This window comes from Atractosteus spatula, chromosome 15, assembly GCF_055471065.1.
Source record: "Atractosteus spatula isolate fAtrSpa1 chromosome 15, fAtrSpa1.hap1, whole genome shotgun sequence".
NCBI lineage: Eukaryota > Metazoa > Chordata > Actinopteri > Semionotiformes > Lepisosteidae > Atractosteus > Atractosteus spatula.
Genome location: NC_142720.1, coordinates 20,531,984 through 20,551,469, shown reverse-complemented (window position 1 = coordinate 20,551,469; position 19,486 = coordinate 20,531,984). Strand labels below are relative to the sequence as shown.

The 19,486-nt window shown below is 40.1% G+C and overlaps 1 protein-coding gene across 2 annotated transcripts in view; it reads right to left on the bottom strand.

Moving 5' to 3' along the window:
- The window catches only part of ttc27 (tetratricopeptide repeat domain 27), a 75,344-nt gene that overhangs the window by 37,720 nt on the left and 18,138 nt on the right, over window positions 1-19,486 (bottom strand). For both annotated transcript variants that reach the window (XM_088933915.1, XM_088933916.1), the window contains exons 8-9: window positions 19,237-19,349; window positions 15,578-15,644 (exon numbers count right to left, since the gene is read on the bottom strand). In XM_088933915.1, coding sequence (XP_088790041.1) covers window positions 15,578-15,644; window positions 19,237-19,349 — 180 coding nt within the window. The remainder of the gene's footprint in view (window positions 1-15,577; window positions 15,645-19,236; window positions 19,350-19,486) is intronic.

The window sequence follows — 19,486 nt, the reverse complement described above, 5'->3', positions numbered from 1 at the left end:
AGTTTTTTCCTTATATTTTGACATTTTAATAACTAGGTTATTCAAGAATCAAAACCAAAGTGTTCAACTCCACAAGGTAAATTAATTACAAGCTTAAAAACATCTAGGATTCATCAGCATTGCAGAGGTATTTGTAAATCATGAGTTTCATTAACAGGGCTAAATCAGGAGAATAATGAAGAATGATTTAATTTAGACCAAGAAATGAATTATATATGATGTGGAGAGGCAATATTTTTGAAATAAGAAGTCCAACATGACTACACTGTATCAGGTATACAATTCGATAAAAGGTCTTAGAATTGTTTTTTAAAAATCAACCCATGTAGCAAGAAATTCCAATCCCCCCTGTCAAAGATGGATGAGAGGTTTCAAAAATGTAAAACAGTAAATTAAATAGCCTTGCTCAGCAGCCTGAATCACATTTTTTAACACCTTGATTAAAACTGTCTAACACACCCCGTCTTTGCTGAATACCAGTAGCAGAGAAGCCTATATAAAATATATTTTGTTTTTTATAAATCCTGTCACCAGGCTCCTTGTGCCTTAAAAAGGACCAGGCTTGACAGTCTGGCAACTAAAGCAATCGGATACAGGGTTATTTTTACAGTGCCAGCTGAACACACGAATGTAAAAAGTAAACTCTTTGTACAAGGAAAGTGGCACCACAGGTCTAACACAACGGCTTCACGTCTGTGAAGGCAATTCAGAAGTATGAGATAGTAACGTAGTATCTGCCTCCTCTATGCTCTGCTAGAGAACTGTGGTCCCCAGTCTTAAAGGCTGTCTTTCACTTAGATTCTCCATTCCCTTGTTGTGGGTAATGCTGACTCTTAAAGGCAATCAATCTACTTCCATACACAATACAAATAACAATACTCCACACAATTAATACCACACCTTGCCAATAAACAATGACTTATCTATTGTGTTTCTGTAACTTTCCATTGTCTTAATACGTTCTATCCCTGGGTAAGTAGCGGTAGCAGTTCATTACTGCCAGATTGAGAAATGTTTTTCACGCTCGTGTGAAGGATGGATGGAGAGCTTCCTTCCAGCTCCCATGGTGGCACTGACAACAGGCCAGCGGCTGCCTGGTTTCTGCTTCCTGTTTATATCCTGCTGCGGACGTCTACATGTGGTTTGGCTGTGTAATGTCACACTGTTGGTTACCCATCAGGAGAAGGAGAACCAAAATACATTCAAAAAGTGATCTGCAGCTGCTTCCAGGTGCATCGTCACTCGATCTCTTCCATCACTGCAGACATGTACCCTACAGGAATATGGACTCATCTGGAAACAGGAGAGGGCGAGGTCTTTCAGCTGTCCATACTTAGGCTGGCGCAATTATTGTTTTGGGCTGTGGGAGGGCAGCCACCTTGCAAGGTTGTGATTTCAGGCTGCTGCAGAAGTTAAACAGGTTGTAGTCCTACGTATACACATATGAGGGGACAACAAAGAGTTGAGTAAAACTCTATAGGGCTCCTCCCTCATTGGGCTGATCCTTTCATCTTTTTCAGCTCAGTAAGGGGATGTGCTCTTTCAGCAGGGCAGAGAAGACAGAGAGAATGCACTGGGTTAATGGTTAACCAGAATAATGGCCCTCAGCTGTTGGGAAAAAATGTATTTTCTCCCATTTATGGTGGGTCCAGCTCGCTTGATATTGTTCAAAACCTCACCTAGGACATTAAGACACTCTTCTCAGATGGTGTTGGAGATATCATGGATATGACTTTGACAGTTCTTTGACCTCTGGCACGAAGGGCAGCTGCGGTGATAGTTGGCACTGCCAGACTCTCGGAGGATGAGTGCAAGAATCACAGTAACAGAGCACCAGGGACGGAGCAGGTCGGGCCCATGTACGTGACACAAACTAGAATTTAAAAAAAAACAACTGTGTCTATCCTTGAGATTGGATTGCTGCCAAGTCTGGAAGTTTCATTAAGTTTCCAAAAGCTAATACAGAACAGGATAGTATTGTCTTTCTTTGAGACTAGAACCACAGGGCTGCTCCAGGCATCTAAGGAGGGTTCAATTACGCATATGCTATGCATTGTATCAATTTCTTCCCTCAGTGCATCTATCAGCCTGTCTGGGATCCAATGAGTACTTATCTGTAGTTATTTATATAATCTCTTCAGGAAGTTCTCTGAAGTTGAACTCATTTTTTTTAACTAAATGCTGAAGTATTTACAAATTCAGTCAATATTTTGTAGTTTTCCACAAAAACAATGCAATTTGCGAACTAAAGAGTTTTCTTCATAAACTGATCTACTAGTAGCCAGAGTAAGTGTGAAACACCACACAGGATGTCTTCTACAGTACATGAATCTAATTTCGTGGTATGTCCACGTAAACATATGATGGGAATCCACATCTTTCAGAACATCTCCATCTCATTCGCATTTCAAACAGAGGGAACCCGAACAACTTAAGATGAACAGTTAGTGTCCGATCATCTACTTTTGCATTACTCACACAAATACAATGGAAGTTTTTAATATATTAAGGGTTTCGAACAAAAGTCACGGCGACTGACAATTGGTGATTTCATAAGACAAGGTGGCAGATCTGTACTGTATTGGAAAAGGTGTGTATATTAGACCCACAGAACTCATGTGCAACAATGGAGGGGTAAATATGTTACAGACCATCAAGAAAAAAAATTCAATACTTCGAAAACGGGGGGCAGCATGACGGCGCAGTGGTCAGTATTGCTGCCTCGCAGATCTGTGACCCTGGGTTCCATTCCAGACCTGAGGTGCTGCCTGTGTGGAGTTTGCATGTTCTCCCTGCATTCATGTGGTGTCCCAATCGGCTTCTGGGAAAGCTGGCCCAGGTGTGAGCGCGTGTCTGTGTGTGCTCTGCGATGGACTATCATCCCGCCCAGAATGCACCCTGCCCTCACTTGTCGGGACAGGCTCCGGCTCCCCCAACGATCCTGAAATGGATTATTGTATGCCATTAGAAAATGGAAGGATTCCCAAAAAAGGCTCAATAAAAAAAGATGACCGCACATCAGAGGTGTCCAGCCGCAGCCTGGGAGGAGTCCTAATTTACTTAATCTCATCAAGACCAGGGATGCCTGTAAATTACTGATGAACTCCAGTCTTTGAGACATATAGAGTACTCAGATTTTGGCCCCAGATGACCACAGAATTACTCCGTTAATTCAATAATCCCAAACCTTTGAAAATGTGTGGCTTAATTGGTGTTGGCAGCACTGCACTGTACCCACTAACAAGAAACTTTATTGAAAGACACCAGCTCCAACAACACGCAGCAAAAAAACAAAACACAGACAAAATCCTATGATGCAATGTAGGCACCACATCCCAGTGTTGATCATATGACTAATGTCAGAAGGTACTCATCTTGGCAGACCTCTTGTGTGAACTCATTCATGTTTTAAGTGGGTGGCATTCCCTTTCAGTCATCCTTTCCCTGAAACATGTGTTAAACTAATTGAATGGACTTTCCACACTTCAGCTTACCAAGTCTTTAATCTTCTCAGCTCTGGTGCAATGTGCCTGTGGGTGGTGGAGAGGGGCAGGGATCTTCAGGCACTGACTAATCCCGTCATGGGGAGCACAACAATGACTACTTCCCGCTCTCCCAGGCTCACATTAAGATTCCAGAATATTGGAAAGCGGCCGAGATGGGAACCCTGATTGTGTAAGTATACGGAAAAGCTAATCAGTGGGTTTAACAGCAGCTAAATTAGAAATTTCAAAGTCCCCACGGGTCAGGGATCCTGCTGTTTTATATCTGAAACGGATGTCTCTTCTCATTTTATTACACACCCCGGCTCAGTCCAAAATCATAGCCGCAGAGACGTCACTTCGGCCTGGCTGAGTGCAGGCCCTAGACATCAGTGCCCCAGGCTTTGCTCCCGATTTAGAACGACAGCCTTCCGGACAGGTGCGGTTCAGGCTTTGACTGTATCTCGGCGGTGCTTGGCTTGAGTCATTTTGACGTTGCGGTCATGCAGCAGAGACTGTCGATAATGACGGCGGAGGTTTCGCTAAGCTTGTTCCTGTTTGGGTGTGCAAGGCCTTTCAAAATGTGTGCAGCTCAAAGGCAAACCAAACGGATGTTAAAGGAGATGACAATTTTCTCTAGCATTGCTATAAACCCACTATGATACCCCTATATCAACAATGTACATCTTGGTGCAGAGAACAAAGCCAGTCTGAATTTTAAAACTGCTCCTTGTGTGCTTACATTCACTGAATGTGCACTGTGTGAGTCACAGCTGAAATATCACACAATTTGACATTTGTTCTGACAGCTCCAGCCTTTCAGGTGAATGCACTGCAATTCTCAAATCAATAAGAAAAGCACATTGATTCCTGATCATGAACTGTGGAAGATCTCCCAGGAGAATCTATCATTTGTTAAAGCAGAAAAAATAAAAGAAAACAAGAAAATGAGCTCTGGTTGAGACATCAGTGTTCCGGAATGCTGACATTTAGAGAGAGAAAACAATAAATTCGACATTTTTGCTTTCTGACTGGGCCAATTTTTCACATCAAGTTTTAGCTCTCCCGCACAAATCCTGCTAAGCTGAGGAAAGCTAAGATAGTCACATCAGGATTATACCAAATAAAAAATGGGCACAAAAGAAAGCCCTAGAAACAGATTCAGGCTTCTTGAAGACCTTTCACGCTGAAGAGTGCTTCTCTTTCCTTACGAATCCCAAAACACGAAGTAGAAAGAATTTCAGTTCTCAAATATCCAACTTCAAGATGGCACCATGCACAAAACCCAAAGTTAATTTACTCACGTATACTGTTCCCGCGGGAGAGGAAAAGAAAAGGTCCCATTAATTCTACTTCACCTGAGCTGGCAGCCTTCCAGAACAGGGAAAATCTTCAGCCTCCTGTGCCGATATGAACACAATCACACAACAACATGGGGCTACAACAGGAAGACCTGGTCCCCCACCTCCCTCAGTTACTCTCCTTAGTCCTGCAAACTTGTCTAGGCTGTCTGGGGACCATAGTACAGGTAAGAAGGCAGCTTTTCTGATGCGTGAACGGGGCTACTGAAAAACAGAGAAACATGAAAATAAACACTGGGGGGCTTGTCACATCCTCCAGAAGAGCAGTCTCCCCATATCCCGTAAATATCCGTTGAATGAGTCTCATCGTGCCGGAGGAGGAAATAACTCGCTTCATTCAGGAATCCAACCAGATCGTGCTCAAATCATCGCTTTCTCAACTCGCATTCGCCCGCTCACGGACCCCGGTAGCAGAGCTGCCATTTTAAGGGGGCCAGCCCCTTCAGGCCCTCGCCGTCTCAGACCACCGCCCGCAGGGTTAAACCAAACAGAACTGAACTGCAGGGTGTAGTAAAAACAAGGGAAACGGACGTGTGCAGAGGGTCGGTGTCAGCGGCGCAAGCATCAGGCGGCCGTCGTGGTGTACCAGCCACGACCGTCTCTCAGCATAACGGCAGTTCTCAGGAAAACAAGTTTATGTTCCACACAACGTTCTGTTGATTGAAAATATATTTTATGAATGAGCGCCTTTTGGTAAAGGCAGGATCCTGGAGAGCCATGCGTGTAAACCAAAAGACCTGTAAGGAGTCCCTCCTATATTGTCTGTGTATTTAAAACCTTCGAAGGCACCTATTTGCTAGCTAACAAATGAAAGGCTGCAGATAATAACTGAATGCATGACAACCATCTAACCAGCCTGCAGATTCATGAATCCACATGTAGGCTGGGAAGATGCCTGCGCACACACCCAACAAATACACAATTCTCTACAAAGGCAAGCTGAAATTCGGAACAAGATAACTTTTGTTAGTCTGTTATTTTCCATAACTGGAAAGCTAAAATGGAAAGAGTCAAAACCAGCATGTAGGCATGATGCATTCGTAGGTTTGCTTAAAAACACCGAATTTCCAGAGGATCTGTTTGTTTTCAAGAGCAATGCACCGTGTTAAAAGCTGTCAGGGAAAAAGTATGACCTGCAGAACTGCAAAGATTGATACTGTGCTTTTGCAGGCGGTATGTACTAAAGCTGTTAAGAGGAGGCAGCCTGGTACTGGAATCTCATTTCTATTTGAAGTAACCTTCAGGATGGCACATTGTGACCTTGATTTGGAAAATGCATTTAGCATGCAGTGAATGTCTTTTTACACTCAACTGCCTCATAAACATGTGAAACATGCAGACAGAATTTTCTGAACCACTGATGTTTTGTAACGGAATGATTTGTTTTATAACACTTGTACCGTTACACAATAACCAAACATCTGAACTTCATCAAGCAACCGAGTTCCCTTTCTACAATAAGTTTTTGCAGTTTTTCTCTAAAACCAGAGACCTCCTCTGAGCTTCTTCAAAGATACACATTGTAAGATTCTTTTCTTCTGTATGAAAGCAGTTTTCTATGCATTTCTGAAACAGGGAACACCAACATTTTAAAGTCTTCTTTGCCATCATAGAAGTTCAGCACATTCAAGACGGCAATTGACAAAACAATCGTCAAACCTTGGGGTTCTTCTTTTCTACACTCTATATTCCTTTATTGTACAGAGTCAGACTCGTATGTTAAATATTTATAAATACCTACTTGGTTGTCTTCAGTGTAAGGAAATGCATTTTGGGCCAACAATGCCAAATTGGGATGTTTTTAAAAAGCATATGGTCAAGACTGTCTGTCTTTAGGAGAAACAAAAGATGTCACATCCTGGGAATAGTCACCAAGAGGAAACACCTTCAGTCCCGTCTTCCTCTGTACCACTGCTCCCACCACCCTGCTGCCAGGCTCTGTCAGGATATTGCAGCTCCCCACCCTCTCTTCCCAAGACACCCATCAAGCAGTGCTAGACAGGGCAATTCTCATCACCGATACTACAGAACTGCTCTCGAAAACTGACACACCTTATCTGGGACAGCAGAGAAAAACAGAATGGCAGTCTCCTCCACGACACCAACAGCAAAACTGCCAAACCAAATTCAGTCCGCCAGCCCACATTTTTCAGTGATACACTTCTAAATACTGCTATCTCCAAAGTCAATTTCGCACTTAATTTCAATCCAATTCAGACTGATAACTTTGTGTTTTAATTCATCCCATCAGGCCATTTCAACATCAATATTTAAAAGAAAGGCACTGCATTTTCATTACTTGTTTTTATGAGCAAACAATAGACAAATTAAAAAAATTATAACTCAATACCATTCCAAAATGAACTAATTAATCAATTTTTTAAATTATGAAAAAGTAAAAAAATCTTTATACTATTATAAGTTTAAAAATACATTAATAGTGAATACCATGCATTCACATCATTACCCACTGACATGTCTGTAATAGAAATCTTCCCACTGTATGACACATGCATACATACAAGTGCATTAGACAAATGGGACTGCGAAATTGCTTAAAAACCTTAACATTCATAACCTAATGATGACTTACAGATCTTTTTAATCAAGTTATGATAGAAATGGAAAAATGTGTAAATAATAATTAGGTTTCAACATTTGTCTTCATTTTTCACCCATTACTAATGGGTAAACTACCTTTTAAATCATATCTTGCTATGATCTGTAGGTACAGTTTCTACCAGTCATGTTCTTGCAGTTTCCCATCAGCCCTATCAAACTGGAGAAGGCATCCTTTGCCACAGCTTTTTCCAGACCTGCTATTACTATTATTTGCCAGATCTTTTTCATTACAATTTCCTATTTTTGGCACAAATTTTGTCGTGCAGCTTTTTAAAAACCTGGATTTACTGCATCAATCTTGCATGTTTCAGCCATGAAAACGGCACATCATGGATATTGTTCTTTTCCATTATCTGTTTAAAATGCTGTTGATCTTGATTTTCACTCTCATAGCAGTGTTGCACTTACAGCTGAGAAATAAATGTACTGTAGCTATGGATGGTACTAATAGTACTGCTGTACAAACTGCATAATTACATTTTCCCCGTTTGTATTCACACTGAAACATCTTCCCTTTAAGAGTGTTTAAACAATACACAGTTTACAGTTGCAGTACAGGAAGGTACTGTGTTTTAGTGAGCAATACAACATTGTGAAATTATATGTATTTAGAGTGTAACTGTGTTCATTGACCATTTTCACTTCTAAATTTACTTGAGCAATCACTTGCAACTGCAGATCATTTTAAGGCATATCACGATATATTTTCATTTTCAGCCAGCTTCTGCTAAAAGTAAAGTCTCCTCCTCAAATACAGTAGAAGGAATTCCAGGTAAGATTCATGAAACCTAATCAAGAACTGGCTTAAGAGCAAAAATCAGAACTGATAATAGAAATTAATTTATTAGACTGAGTATAACAATGGGCAAACAGGGATGTTTATGGGTTGTTGTTTATGGAGATCTACAGGATGATTAGTGTGTATCCATCTGTCTGTCTGTCTGACCAGTTAAAGACTGGTTAAACCAGTGGCGACCTCTAGTGGTTGCCAATGAAGGCACTACCTCAAAGAGCATGAATAGTAAGGCAATTAAGCCACTGCGGTCATGAGCCTTCTCGTTACCGCCATCTAGATTCAGGGATAAGTAGTCAAACTTTCAGAATTGAAGACAGAAAAATAGGTGAGGTTGCACAAGTAGCACTATTTCATTTAGACATTTTGTGGATATAGATACGCATTGCGGATAAATGCAAGATATCACATGTGCAGCAGGAAGTTTAGGGCATTCATATTACATCTCATTAAACAACCCTTCTAGACATCGAGAGAAAGTAATGCACATCCTAACAAAACGACTGGATCTCATATGCAGAAGAACAGGGGAAGGACAATCTCGATAACCATGAACAATAATGTATCTCATTAAGTTTTTAATGGATTCCAAGTATTGTCTTCAACAGTATTGCTTGGTCTCTCATCCAAAATACTGGTAGCCTGCAATTGCGCTGTGGGCGCAGGGCTCACTGAGGGTCAAAAGAGACCTGGCCAGGTATTCTCATCAGAGCTCAGTCGGTCACTAGCCCACTGTGACCGAATCCCGAATCCAAGTCGTAGTCGGCTAGTGCCATGAACCTCCGAACTCCAGTGAGCATCCTTACTTGCTGGGCCACCTGGGAGGCCTAGACATCTAAACTTATGAATTGTTTTCTTTCTAATTTCTCCAATCCTAAGTTATATGTTTAAATTATTTTCCCCCACAAACACTATTTTGATAGTCCTACTGACGTCTCAGACAATCCTATTGGATGCAAAACCTTACACTGATGTGACCGAGCGCAACCAGGGAAACTGCTAATGAATACGCTTCGAAAGTGTGATTTACTGTTTTTAGCAGGTTTCCCAGTTGGGTGAGGAGGAAGCACCATTACGCATCCATACCAGGCAGTATGATGTGGGGTTTTAAGATTCACATGTTAACTGCAACCCCTGAAACAAGAGATAGTTTTGCTGGAGCTGAAAAGAAAAAGATAAGCCAAAACACGGGAAACCAAGTGTTTTTTTCTTCAAGCTCATGTTTTGCAGTACGGTACATGCGTCTGGAAAGTCCCATGGTGCTACACAGACACTTCCCTGCAAAGGACTGCAATGATGAGATCATCCCTTTGTCAGCAGCAGGGGAATAATAACATGGAAACTACCTTATTTAAAGTAATCTGTCTGTATTGGATGGGTCATGACCATTGTTCTCTTTGTGGGAACATAGGTGGGTACATAAAAAAAAACTACAAATTCAACAATAATAGGAAACAAATTGCTGACGTGTACTGTCGCTGTTGGCATATTCATATACGTTATTCTCCTGCCAGAATGAGTGGAGAAAGGTTAGCTTATGAAGACCGAAACTGCAGCTAAAAGCTTATGTTGGACGTGCTGGAGCTGTACAAGGATCGGACAGAGCCTGCAGAGCATCACTCTGATGTTGGAGGATACTATTTTACACACTTTGGCAAGAGATCACTTGACTTGATTTTCATATTCCAGTCCATCTCAAATCTGTCAGGTTGCCCCCAGAAATGACCGTAGTTACAGAATCCACGTAGCCAGGTGTATTTTAACTTCTTGTCCTGTTCCTATTACATCAGTCTACAATGTTGTTTCATCGATATTACAAACAGGTTAACAATGGAACACTGTTTTCCTTAAAAAGCACAAAGAAAGCCTCTGAAAGGAAAAAAAAACAGTTAATTTAGTGTTGCTGCTTTAATGGTCAAACAGCACTGATGAATTTCAGTCTTCCATTTCCATCTGAGAGAGTGATTACAACTGATATTGAATGAACCCAATGAGGTGAAACAGTTTCTAGTTGTTGCCTGCCACTTTTGACGTGTATTACAAGGCCCAATGATTCACGCCTGGGAATGAGCATTCTCAGCTGCAATTTAAAGTGGTGCTAGAAAGTCTGCGAACCCTTGAGAATTTTCCGAATTTCTGCAATAAATGTGACCTAAAACGTGATCGGATCTTCATCTACGTCATAAAAATAAAGAGAACCCAATAAAACAAATAACACACAAAGAGATATCCACAGTTTAAAACTATTAAAAATATAGTTTTAGACATTAAAATGGCAAAGCCATGTCTGTCTGGATAGGCAAGAAGAGTAGCATGTACACTGGATCCCAGGTGGACAGAAGCTGAAATGTGGATCAGCTGGAGAAATACAACATCTGCTCAATCATTTTTAACCATTATCAGACTTTTACTCCTTTTTGTAAGACTGCACGATCCACTGACATGACAAGAAATTGTTCAATATCTCAAGATGCCATTCTTAATTATGCTACGAAACCCACATTAAAACATGATAACCGTCTTTAGCACTCTAAACCACTGCATCTCCCTCTCAATATAGAACTACTGGCATGCAGAACAAAATCCCAAGCAACTTTAACTTTTAATACATGATAAGAATGAACTGCAATTGTACCTCAACAATTCCTTGGTATTCAGGAGAAATCCTCTCACTCTGAAGGTGAAGAGGCATAAATAAGCCATGCGCTTTTACGAACAGAGAAAAGAAAAGGTGAGAGCAAAATACTGTTGCAATATTGTGCCATTTGTAGTCCACATGCAATCAGAACTCTCATCGGTAACTGAAGTTACAAGGACCTTGGTGACTCAAAGACAATTTTACCTGTCAATCTATTCCTCTATAGGTAAATGATTTTTTTAACATATCATTCAAATAAATCTTCTGTACCTAATGAACGTTACAAATTAGGGATGTGCTGAGCAAATATTTTAATAATTGCACACTAATATTATTGATTTCAGTTCTACAAGTCATGTCAGTCATGATAATATTTTATTTTTCACAGAAAACAATTCAGCAAAAACAGCGATTTCTATCTGCAAGAAAATTGGTTCAATTGTATTGCAAACTTATTAACTCTTCACATTCTGAATTGATCCTTCATTTTCACTAAAATTAGGTGTTTGGAATTCTAGCAGATATGGCATTCATTTTGTTTATATAGAACAATTTGAAAAACACATTTAGGTGATCTAGAAAAAATACTGCCCATAATTACTAGAGATAAACAAAAAAAAACCAGCTCTAGTTTCACAGTAGAAGAAGCTCGTATGTTTCAGATGTATACAGTCTGAATGCTTTAAACCATCAGTTGCTGTGGCTTAACACAGCTGAAAAGATAAAAGTACAAACTGCATCTTGCTTGTAAAGAAACCGACTCTCAGAAAAAATTACTGTAATTGAGCTGTGAGGGCAGCAGCACAAAAAAAAAAAGTGCCTGAATTAAAGTCAAAATTGAGTTGCCGAGGACACGCTTGGTATATGCAAAGAAAGAGAAGCAGGAAACAAATGTTTAATTCACAGATCCTTTGAAAAAGTGATGACTACTTTTCTAGTGGGACTAAACTTTCTGTAAGTAACTATGCCAACCAAGGTCAGTTCCTAGACTATTTTATTTTTATTCAAACAAGTATTTCAAGTACCATCGCTTGGTGCCAATGTCACTCCTCTCAGTATTCCACATACTGTATTAAAAAAACTTCCTTTATTGCTTTCTCGTTATTTCTGCAATACAAGATATCAAAGGTCCCAAAAAGATATGAAAATGTCAATATCTTTGTGACTTTCTAAACACAAAGCTTCGAAATTGCATTTAAAATTTAACAGGACGGCTGAAGGACAAAGTGTTCTTGGTGTGTCCCCAACTCGTTCCAAAATGTGCAGAAGACGGTTTCCTTACTGCTCCCAGATGGCATGCTATTTTTACCACTACAGGTTTCAGGAAAACCTCTTTTCTTTGTGTTACTTCAGGGATGCTGTGACAGTATCCGTGTAGATTAAATAATAAATAATCTAGTGGCAATTCTGCCTTGATAATGGGTTAGTCAGAAACCTGACGAGCTTGTCCAACCATTTCTTGAAAGCACTTTGCAATGTGGCTGGGCAGCTAGTTTAAATAGTTCCACAGAAGTGTCTCCTGTTCATTCAAAATGCTCTTCTATGTAACATTTTTGTTCGCCAACAAAATAAAATGTTCTTTGTAAATTTGGGTCGGTGTTATTTTTTAAACAACTATCAAGCTTGCAAGGATAATTTTTAGAGCAGCTCTGTCACATCGGGAGGAATCAATATACAGTATAACATCCACCCACCACTTGCCTCCGATGCCTGGGAGGTAGTTATAATCCTGTCATTCACCAGAACTGGAGAAGCGGTTTTTCTCAAACCACTCAAGAGTGGGATCGGAAAATCTTCACCCATTCACTGGAGAAGACCATACGAAGTTAACTCTTTCACGACTGGTGTTCATGACAAAATGTGGCAAAACAGCCCCTACCTGTCGCCCCCCAATGAGTATAATCCTCAAGACCATTCATGTCTTGCCCCTTGACAAGACTCCATATTGGAAGGTGGCTTCATCTGCGACTCGACAAGATTGCACTCTGTAAAATGCCAATGACGATATCACAGAAGCATGTAAAATTCTGGCACAGAGAAAGCCTTGAGCTTTTGTAAGGAAAAAAGGGGGCAGTCTGGTACTGTCAGTGAACTGTTGAATAAATGCGAATTTAATTCAGTCATTTAAACTGCATGAGCACACACCGTAATAAACTGAGAAAAAGACAAGCTCAAAGACAGAAGTTGTAAATTATAACTAATATCATTGTGGAAAACATAATTCATCTCATTACAAAGCTTATTAAAACAGTGCTTGTTTAATCAATGATGTAAAATAGATCTTTTAGAAATTTTTAATAAAATGTATACATTTGTGACATTCACTTCTTCCTGGAATTAGATTTATTTGTGTAGGAATGATATGAATTATAAATGATCACAACCTAGTAGCAGCTAATTTATGTACCAGTGCAAGGTTTGGTAAACTAATACATGCAAAGACTCACATTTATTCCAAACTGAGACGGACTATAAATATTCAAAACAGTACTTCAAAATGCCGCACACAGCACTGCTTTTTATTTAGAATCCAATAAAATGTTGTAGTGATGCACATAAAAAAAAATAATAACTGCATAGATTTGTCAATAAATGGAGCAAGCAAGGCAAACTCCTTTGAAGAAAGGGCTTGCAAATGACCAAAAATGTAATAAATGAATAAACAGTTAAATACACACCTGGCTGTATGCAGTAAGTCTCAGTTAGCAGGGGAAGAATCTGTAACTAAAGAGTGTTTACTACCTAGTGCAGGTGAGGGAAATGCTCTTTAATGCAGCTGGAGCCCCCTTTTCATCTCTTTCTTCTCAGTGCTAGCCTGTTACAGCTGGACAAACCATTCCCAATTCACAAGTGACTTGCAGGTAGAGTATGTGGTCACCAGAAGCCTGTCTTAATGGCTTGCGCACAAAGCCCAGATATATCACACCGATTCCAGTGATGTTCCAGACAGGGAGCTGCTGTGGAAATCCAGCCAGAACCGCACTCACAGAGCTCATTAGGACTCATTAGGGCTAAAACAAAACACGCAAGACCTCTTCGAACAGCCGTGCTTATTAAAATACAGGTTATGTTTCGCCTGTAATATTATCTGCAGTACTCTTCCTCCAAATGAACGGACTGCCAAGAGAGTTACTGATTTGAAAGCCATTAAGAAAAAGTATACTTCCTGGTGAACAAGGGAACACTAATTCAAGCTCATCTGTATACCAAGTCGCAACAGATGCACGTTAAAGAAAATTATTTCCATTCGATTAGCCCACTTAAAAAGGTCTTGTAATGCATGCTTTCCCTTATTACTGAGGTCTGTTATTTGCGAGAGTAGCTCTGGCCTTTAGATACGCCAGTCCACAGTGTCATCCTTCACATGTGACAGCGAGTTTTACCACAGCTGACCAAGCAGGGGGGCCGATACCGATTCTAAACAAGTGAAAGGCATGAATGCAAGCAGAAGCTCTTCTTATTGGAATGAAGAACATTAAAATGGTTACTGGACTTGAGGTCCTCTTGCACCTTTTCATTAAAGACGGAACACAAACGGTTTTCAATGCCTTTACAATTCACAATAGAGCCGACAAGTCCTTTCTATACATTGGCTGAATAAAATCCAAGTTCATTTAAATGATTTTTATACAACTAGCTCTTACCTGTAAATGTGATCTGGTTTCTATTCGAACACATCAACTCTAATCTGTTTTTATGAGCCAAATGAATATTGCAAATAAATAACGTATTTCCTTACATATTGTACATTTTAAATCCCATCCAGTAAAACTGAAAATAACCACATGGATTAATACTATAAGCCATATACGTTGATTCAAGCATACTAATTTTTTTCCATTTGAATTCTGCCAGACAATTTAAATTCTCCCATTAATTCCTTGCAAAATAAACTGCGAAGCACTTTATGGTTAAGCGAAAATGTAAAATAACAGGACTTATATAAATGAACAGTAAATAAAAATGTTATTATTAACATTGCAGATAAAAATACTATAAAGAAAAGGTCATATGCAGGCCATCAGCACTCAACGGACTTTAAAGAGTGAGTGAATCTGTCTTGGTTTCCAGCCCAGACTTCAAAGTTCCACACATATCCTCTTCATGTCGTGGTAGTGTACTTCATACATTAATAACTCCCCCCGAGTAAAGTCTTTTCTAACACTTTAATCCAAAATTGCATTAATATGTAATCCTGCAATAATAGATTTAACCAGTTTCCCGTTAAGTCTGTGTTCTGCTCACTTACCATAATAAGAAATAACCCCTGGGATCTAATGTACTGGCTGCTTTTACATTTTTTTCCAACAACCTGTAGGTAATTATCAACTTTCTGCACCATGGTATTCATATAGTTTATATTTTTCTTGCCATCTGCAGAATACAACATGTACTAACACTGAAAGCATTCATCAAATTTGACCAATTTGTTACTGACACCTGGATCAATCTCACCAATAGTCAGGGGTAAGAAAAACAAAACTACCCTTCTCATTCCTCAGATTCCAATAATCCTAGAAGATGTAGCTCCAACACAGTGAAGTAACTTAATTTAAAAACAGTTGTAACATTACAATGATGGATTGGTCACAGCCCGGTATCTCATTTTAACAGGGAAAACTCCAGTCGGTAAAGACATAAGCCATTACAGGAAGAATGTATAAAACTGCAAGCTACTTACCGATGTGAAGGCAAGGATTTCCTCTTCAGTCAGCTTGTGCACAGGATTGTTCTTCTGGTAATCTGTGCTACAAACAAAGAATATGCGTGTAAATCTGGGAAGAAAAGTACAGGTAAAGAAATTACACTCAAGTACAGCATCTATAGCTTACACAGGTAGGTACACGAAAAAGAAATCTGACTTCACACATATATGTACATATTAACATTTAGTTTCTACCTTTCTATTGACTACTACATAACCCATTTCTGCCAACAGAATCAAAGACAATCACAAGAGCACACGATTGCAATGCAGAAAAAGATGGTATCTAACTCCTTGTGTTTATACAATGCTTCTGATCGCAAAAGTAGCCAAAGTGCTTTGCACACGGGGAGGGGACCCACTGAAGTTCAGCTCCACCTGGGTCACACAGCAGCCACTGTGCACTAGCAGCCCCACAGCACAGCAGGTCAGGGAGAAAGTTAAAAACTAGGTCACCGGTTGAATTAAGGGAGAAATTTAGGTAGCCCAGATTGTTCAGTTCACTTTATTGTCATATGCACAAGTGCAATGAAATGCGTATAATTGTGCAAGGTCAATGTGGAATTTTGCCATCCAGCACTTCCGACTACACAGCATCTACTGGGGTACTGGTTTGCACACCCTGGTCTGTAGAGCACAATGCCACCTACTGGTTGAACACCACACAGCAGTGTGGTTTCCCTTGGAGGCCTCCCGTCTCTGGACTGACCAGGCCAGACCATGCACAGCTTCTGAGATCATGCTACAATATCAAGCTAATTCTGGTGGAAAAAATGTGAGCTGTACTACCTATATTATTGGTCACATTTTAAATGTTTCAGTAATTCATTTAGCAGGATGGATTTTGTATTATTTTTTGACAATGAATCACAAAAAGGAAAATGAAAAGAATTGTTACTACAAGTAGAAAGTGGATGTACACCCAGGCGTTTGGAAAACTCAACTAGTGTGAAGTCGCACGTGAACGCTGACTGACAAAGTTTTAATGCACAAGTTAAATGAACAAGCTCAATCTCTCGGATCTGAGTTTAAGGAAGTAAGACCCAGAGTGGAACGTGCAGATCAAACCGTGGCTTCACAGCCATTGGCGGACCTCCTTTCCTCCGAAAGAGACCGCGACTTCTAAAACGGAGAAGGCTTTAGGATGCTGAAAATGCTTGTATTTCGCTGATGCAAATGGAAAGTTAAAAAAAAAATCAACAGAAAAGCTCAAACTATGCATTCTGAAGGACGAGCCCCGAGTCTGGTCTTGAAATACAGACGGATTCCAACCCAAGAAGGCGGCAAAGGCTAGGCACACAGAATACTGAAGGGTGCCCAGATACTTTTACTAAAGCGTGACATTAGCTCTCGTCTGTTGTTTTATTCATGCCGTTTACACATCGCGAAGCTGAATCACTAATGCACATACCGTATTTCTTCACAACAGTTAAGCAATAAAGAAGAAATGGCCATCTTCAGTGACAGCAGGTTAGCTACAATGTATGTTGATGGTACAGAGAAATGCGGAGGGTACTACAGTATAAAACACAGGGCCTGCAGATGTGGAACCTGGTGCTCTTGTAAGCAGAGCAGCCAGTGTGTACCAGAATACACTTCCTTACAGCAGTAAGTATTGAAATTTCCAATATGTTAAGACATTCATTTGGAAAACTAATCACGCCACAGAACCTTTCAAACGCCCTGCTAAGCAGTTTTTCTTCCGCCTGTGTCAATCTTATTCCAGAGGCACATTGTAGCTCTGGAGGTCACCATCCGCAAACCCTCGGGTCTGTTTGTATAAACATACACAGACCCCTCCACACGTGAAGGGACTAAATTATTTCAGGTAAGGACATTTCACTCACAGTGCTACATCTGGGCGTTAGCGAAGAAAAACTTCATTAATTTCTTGTTTTTATGTGCTCCGCTTTTCTTTGGAAAGATTTTGGCACTCCTTGTGAGAATTGGCTCTTTGTGTAAATAAATGTGCTCTTAGCCTCAGTGGGATAAAATGCTGCATTATTTATGCGTGCTCTTTCAACGTAGCATGAAGCGATCAAGATTTATTTTTCCCACTGAATTACGGAGATGTCTATGAGAACAGCAGCAGCACAATTGTGACAACTGGAGAAATACTGTACCATGATTAGCTGAGCAGTTAGTTCCCCAGGAGACCGCAACTAAATCCATTTCAAGAGATCAGTCAATTCAATGATATCACAGCCAGCACAATTATATTGCCTAATTATTTCACATATGCTGTTTGTTCTTTACAACAGTAAGACAATAGGACAATTTCAAGTGTCAGCCTCATTGTACAGAACAAATCCAATTATATCACACCAGCAGGGCTTTCAGTTGTCAGGAAAAAATGTTACCAATATCTTAGTGAGCTTAGAAAACTGAATGCGTAGGAAGAGGCAAAAAACACATTTATTTATTATTTTTAGGATCTAATTCTGGCGAAGCTTCCCTATGAAGAGCACAGAATTGGAACCAAATTGCCTCTGAAGCATTTATATGTGCCACTCAGTGACTTCTGTTCACTGAAGTGTTCTAACCTTACAGCTCTTTTCTATTTCAGCAAATGAAGGATACAAGAGAATCATTTTCCTGGCAAGTCATCTGTGGACATACCAAGGCTGGTGACAGTGTCATGAGTGACTGCGAGGGTCGCACTGACACATGCAAGGTCATTCCTCAGTTCAGACCACAGTAATGATCTTTTAGACACCGTTGTATCGATTATATAATGTCCAGTATAAGTATTGTTTTAAAAAAAACTATAAAAATCAATCATACAACTCTAAATGATAAGGTCATTCACTCTGAATTCATACTTATTTTGGTGAACACTTATTGCAAGCAATGTACAAATACAGTAGGAGCTGCACAGCTGGAGAGAAGACCAAAGCTGTTCAGTAACATGTCTCAAGAGAAGCACATCTCTATCTCCCATCCTGCTTCACTGCAGGCACCCTCATACAGCACTGCTGCGGGGACCAGGCCTTCACAGCCTTTAATATAGTATTAAACCTTCCAGACACACCCTGCTGAAAAGGGAAAGCGTGCAATTGCGCTTATGATGACCATTTTTATTATGCAGGTATGTCTAGCCCAGAAAGTTCGATTTATCCCTACGCTGAAGAATTAACGAGTAGATCCAGGTCATCAAGTTATTAGTTCTCCTGCTGGACAAGGTGTACCAAACTACTAAAAAAAAACATTACCATATTTCTGGTACCTGTTTGCACATCTGTGATTGTATAGATGATAACGCAACAACGCCAACAATCCTCAACACAAACTGACACTATTTGTCAAAAACCATCAACTAAAAACCTCTAAACCACACCTCTGAATTAAAAAAAATCAATTTATAGAAATACCTTGCTTGTCTTTAACATGATGAAGATGAGAAGTGCACTCTTTTCTGTGGGATTTTAACCTTTTGTTGTTGAAGACACCACAAGTATTGAGTTTAAACATACTTGTGGCTCATTAATTAAAGCTGGATGTTCAAACATGCTTTGACCTAGAGTTGCGAACAAATACAGCCCAAAAGGTTCTGTCTGGGGTGTGTCTACACAGAAACTACATTTTTATTTTTGCAAGTGTGTGCATTATCTCAGGACAGGACAGGTGCATCTTACCAGACTCCCAGAATGACAGCCTGTTCCTCAGCACTCAGGTCGGGAAGCTGATACTGGCCAGGTTCTGCCAAGTTTATCTTGTTGAGAACGTTATCGTCACTCAGGTCGTGATCCTGTGGACAGAGACCAAACTTAAACCAAATTTTGTGAATGTGAATCAGTTCCAACACTGCTACATGCCGGCACACACCACATGGAAACAGCCCTTAACACCAGGTCAATCAAAAAGAGGCAGCAGGAACATGCCAGG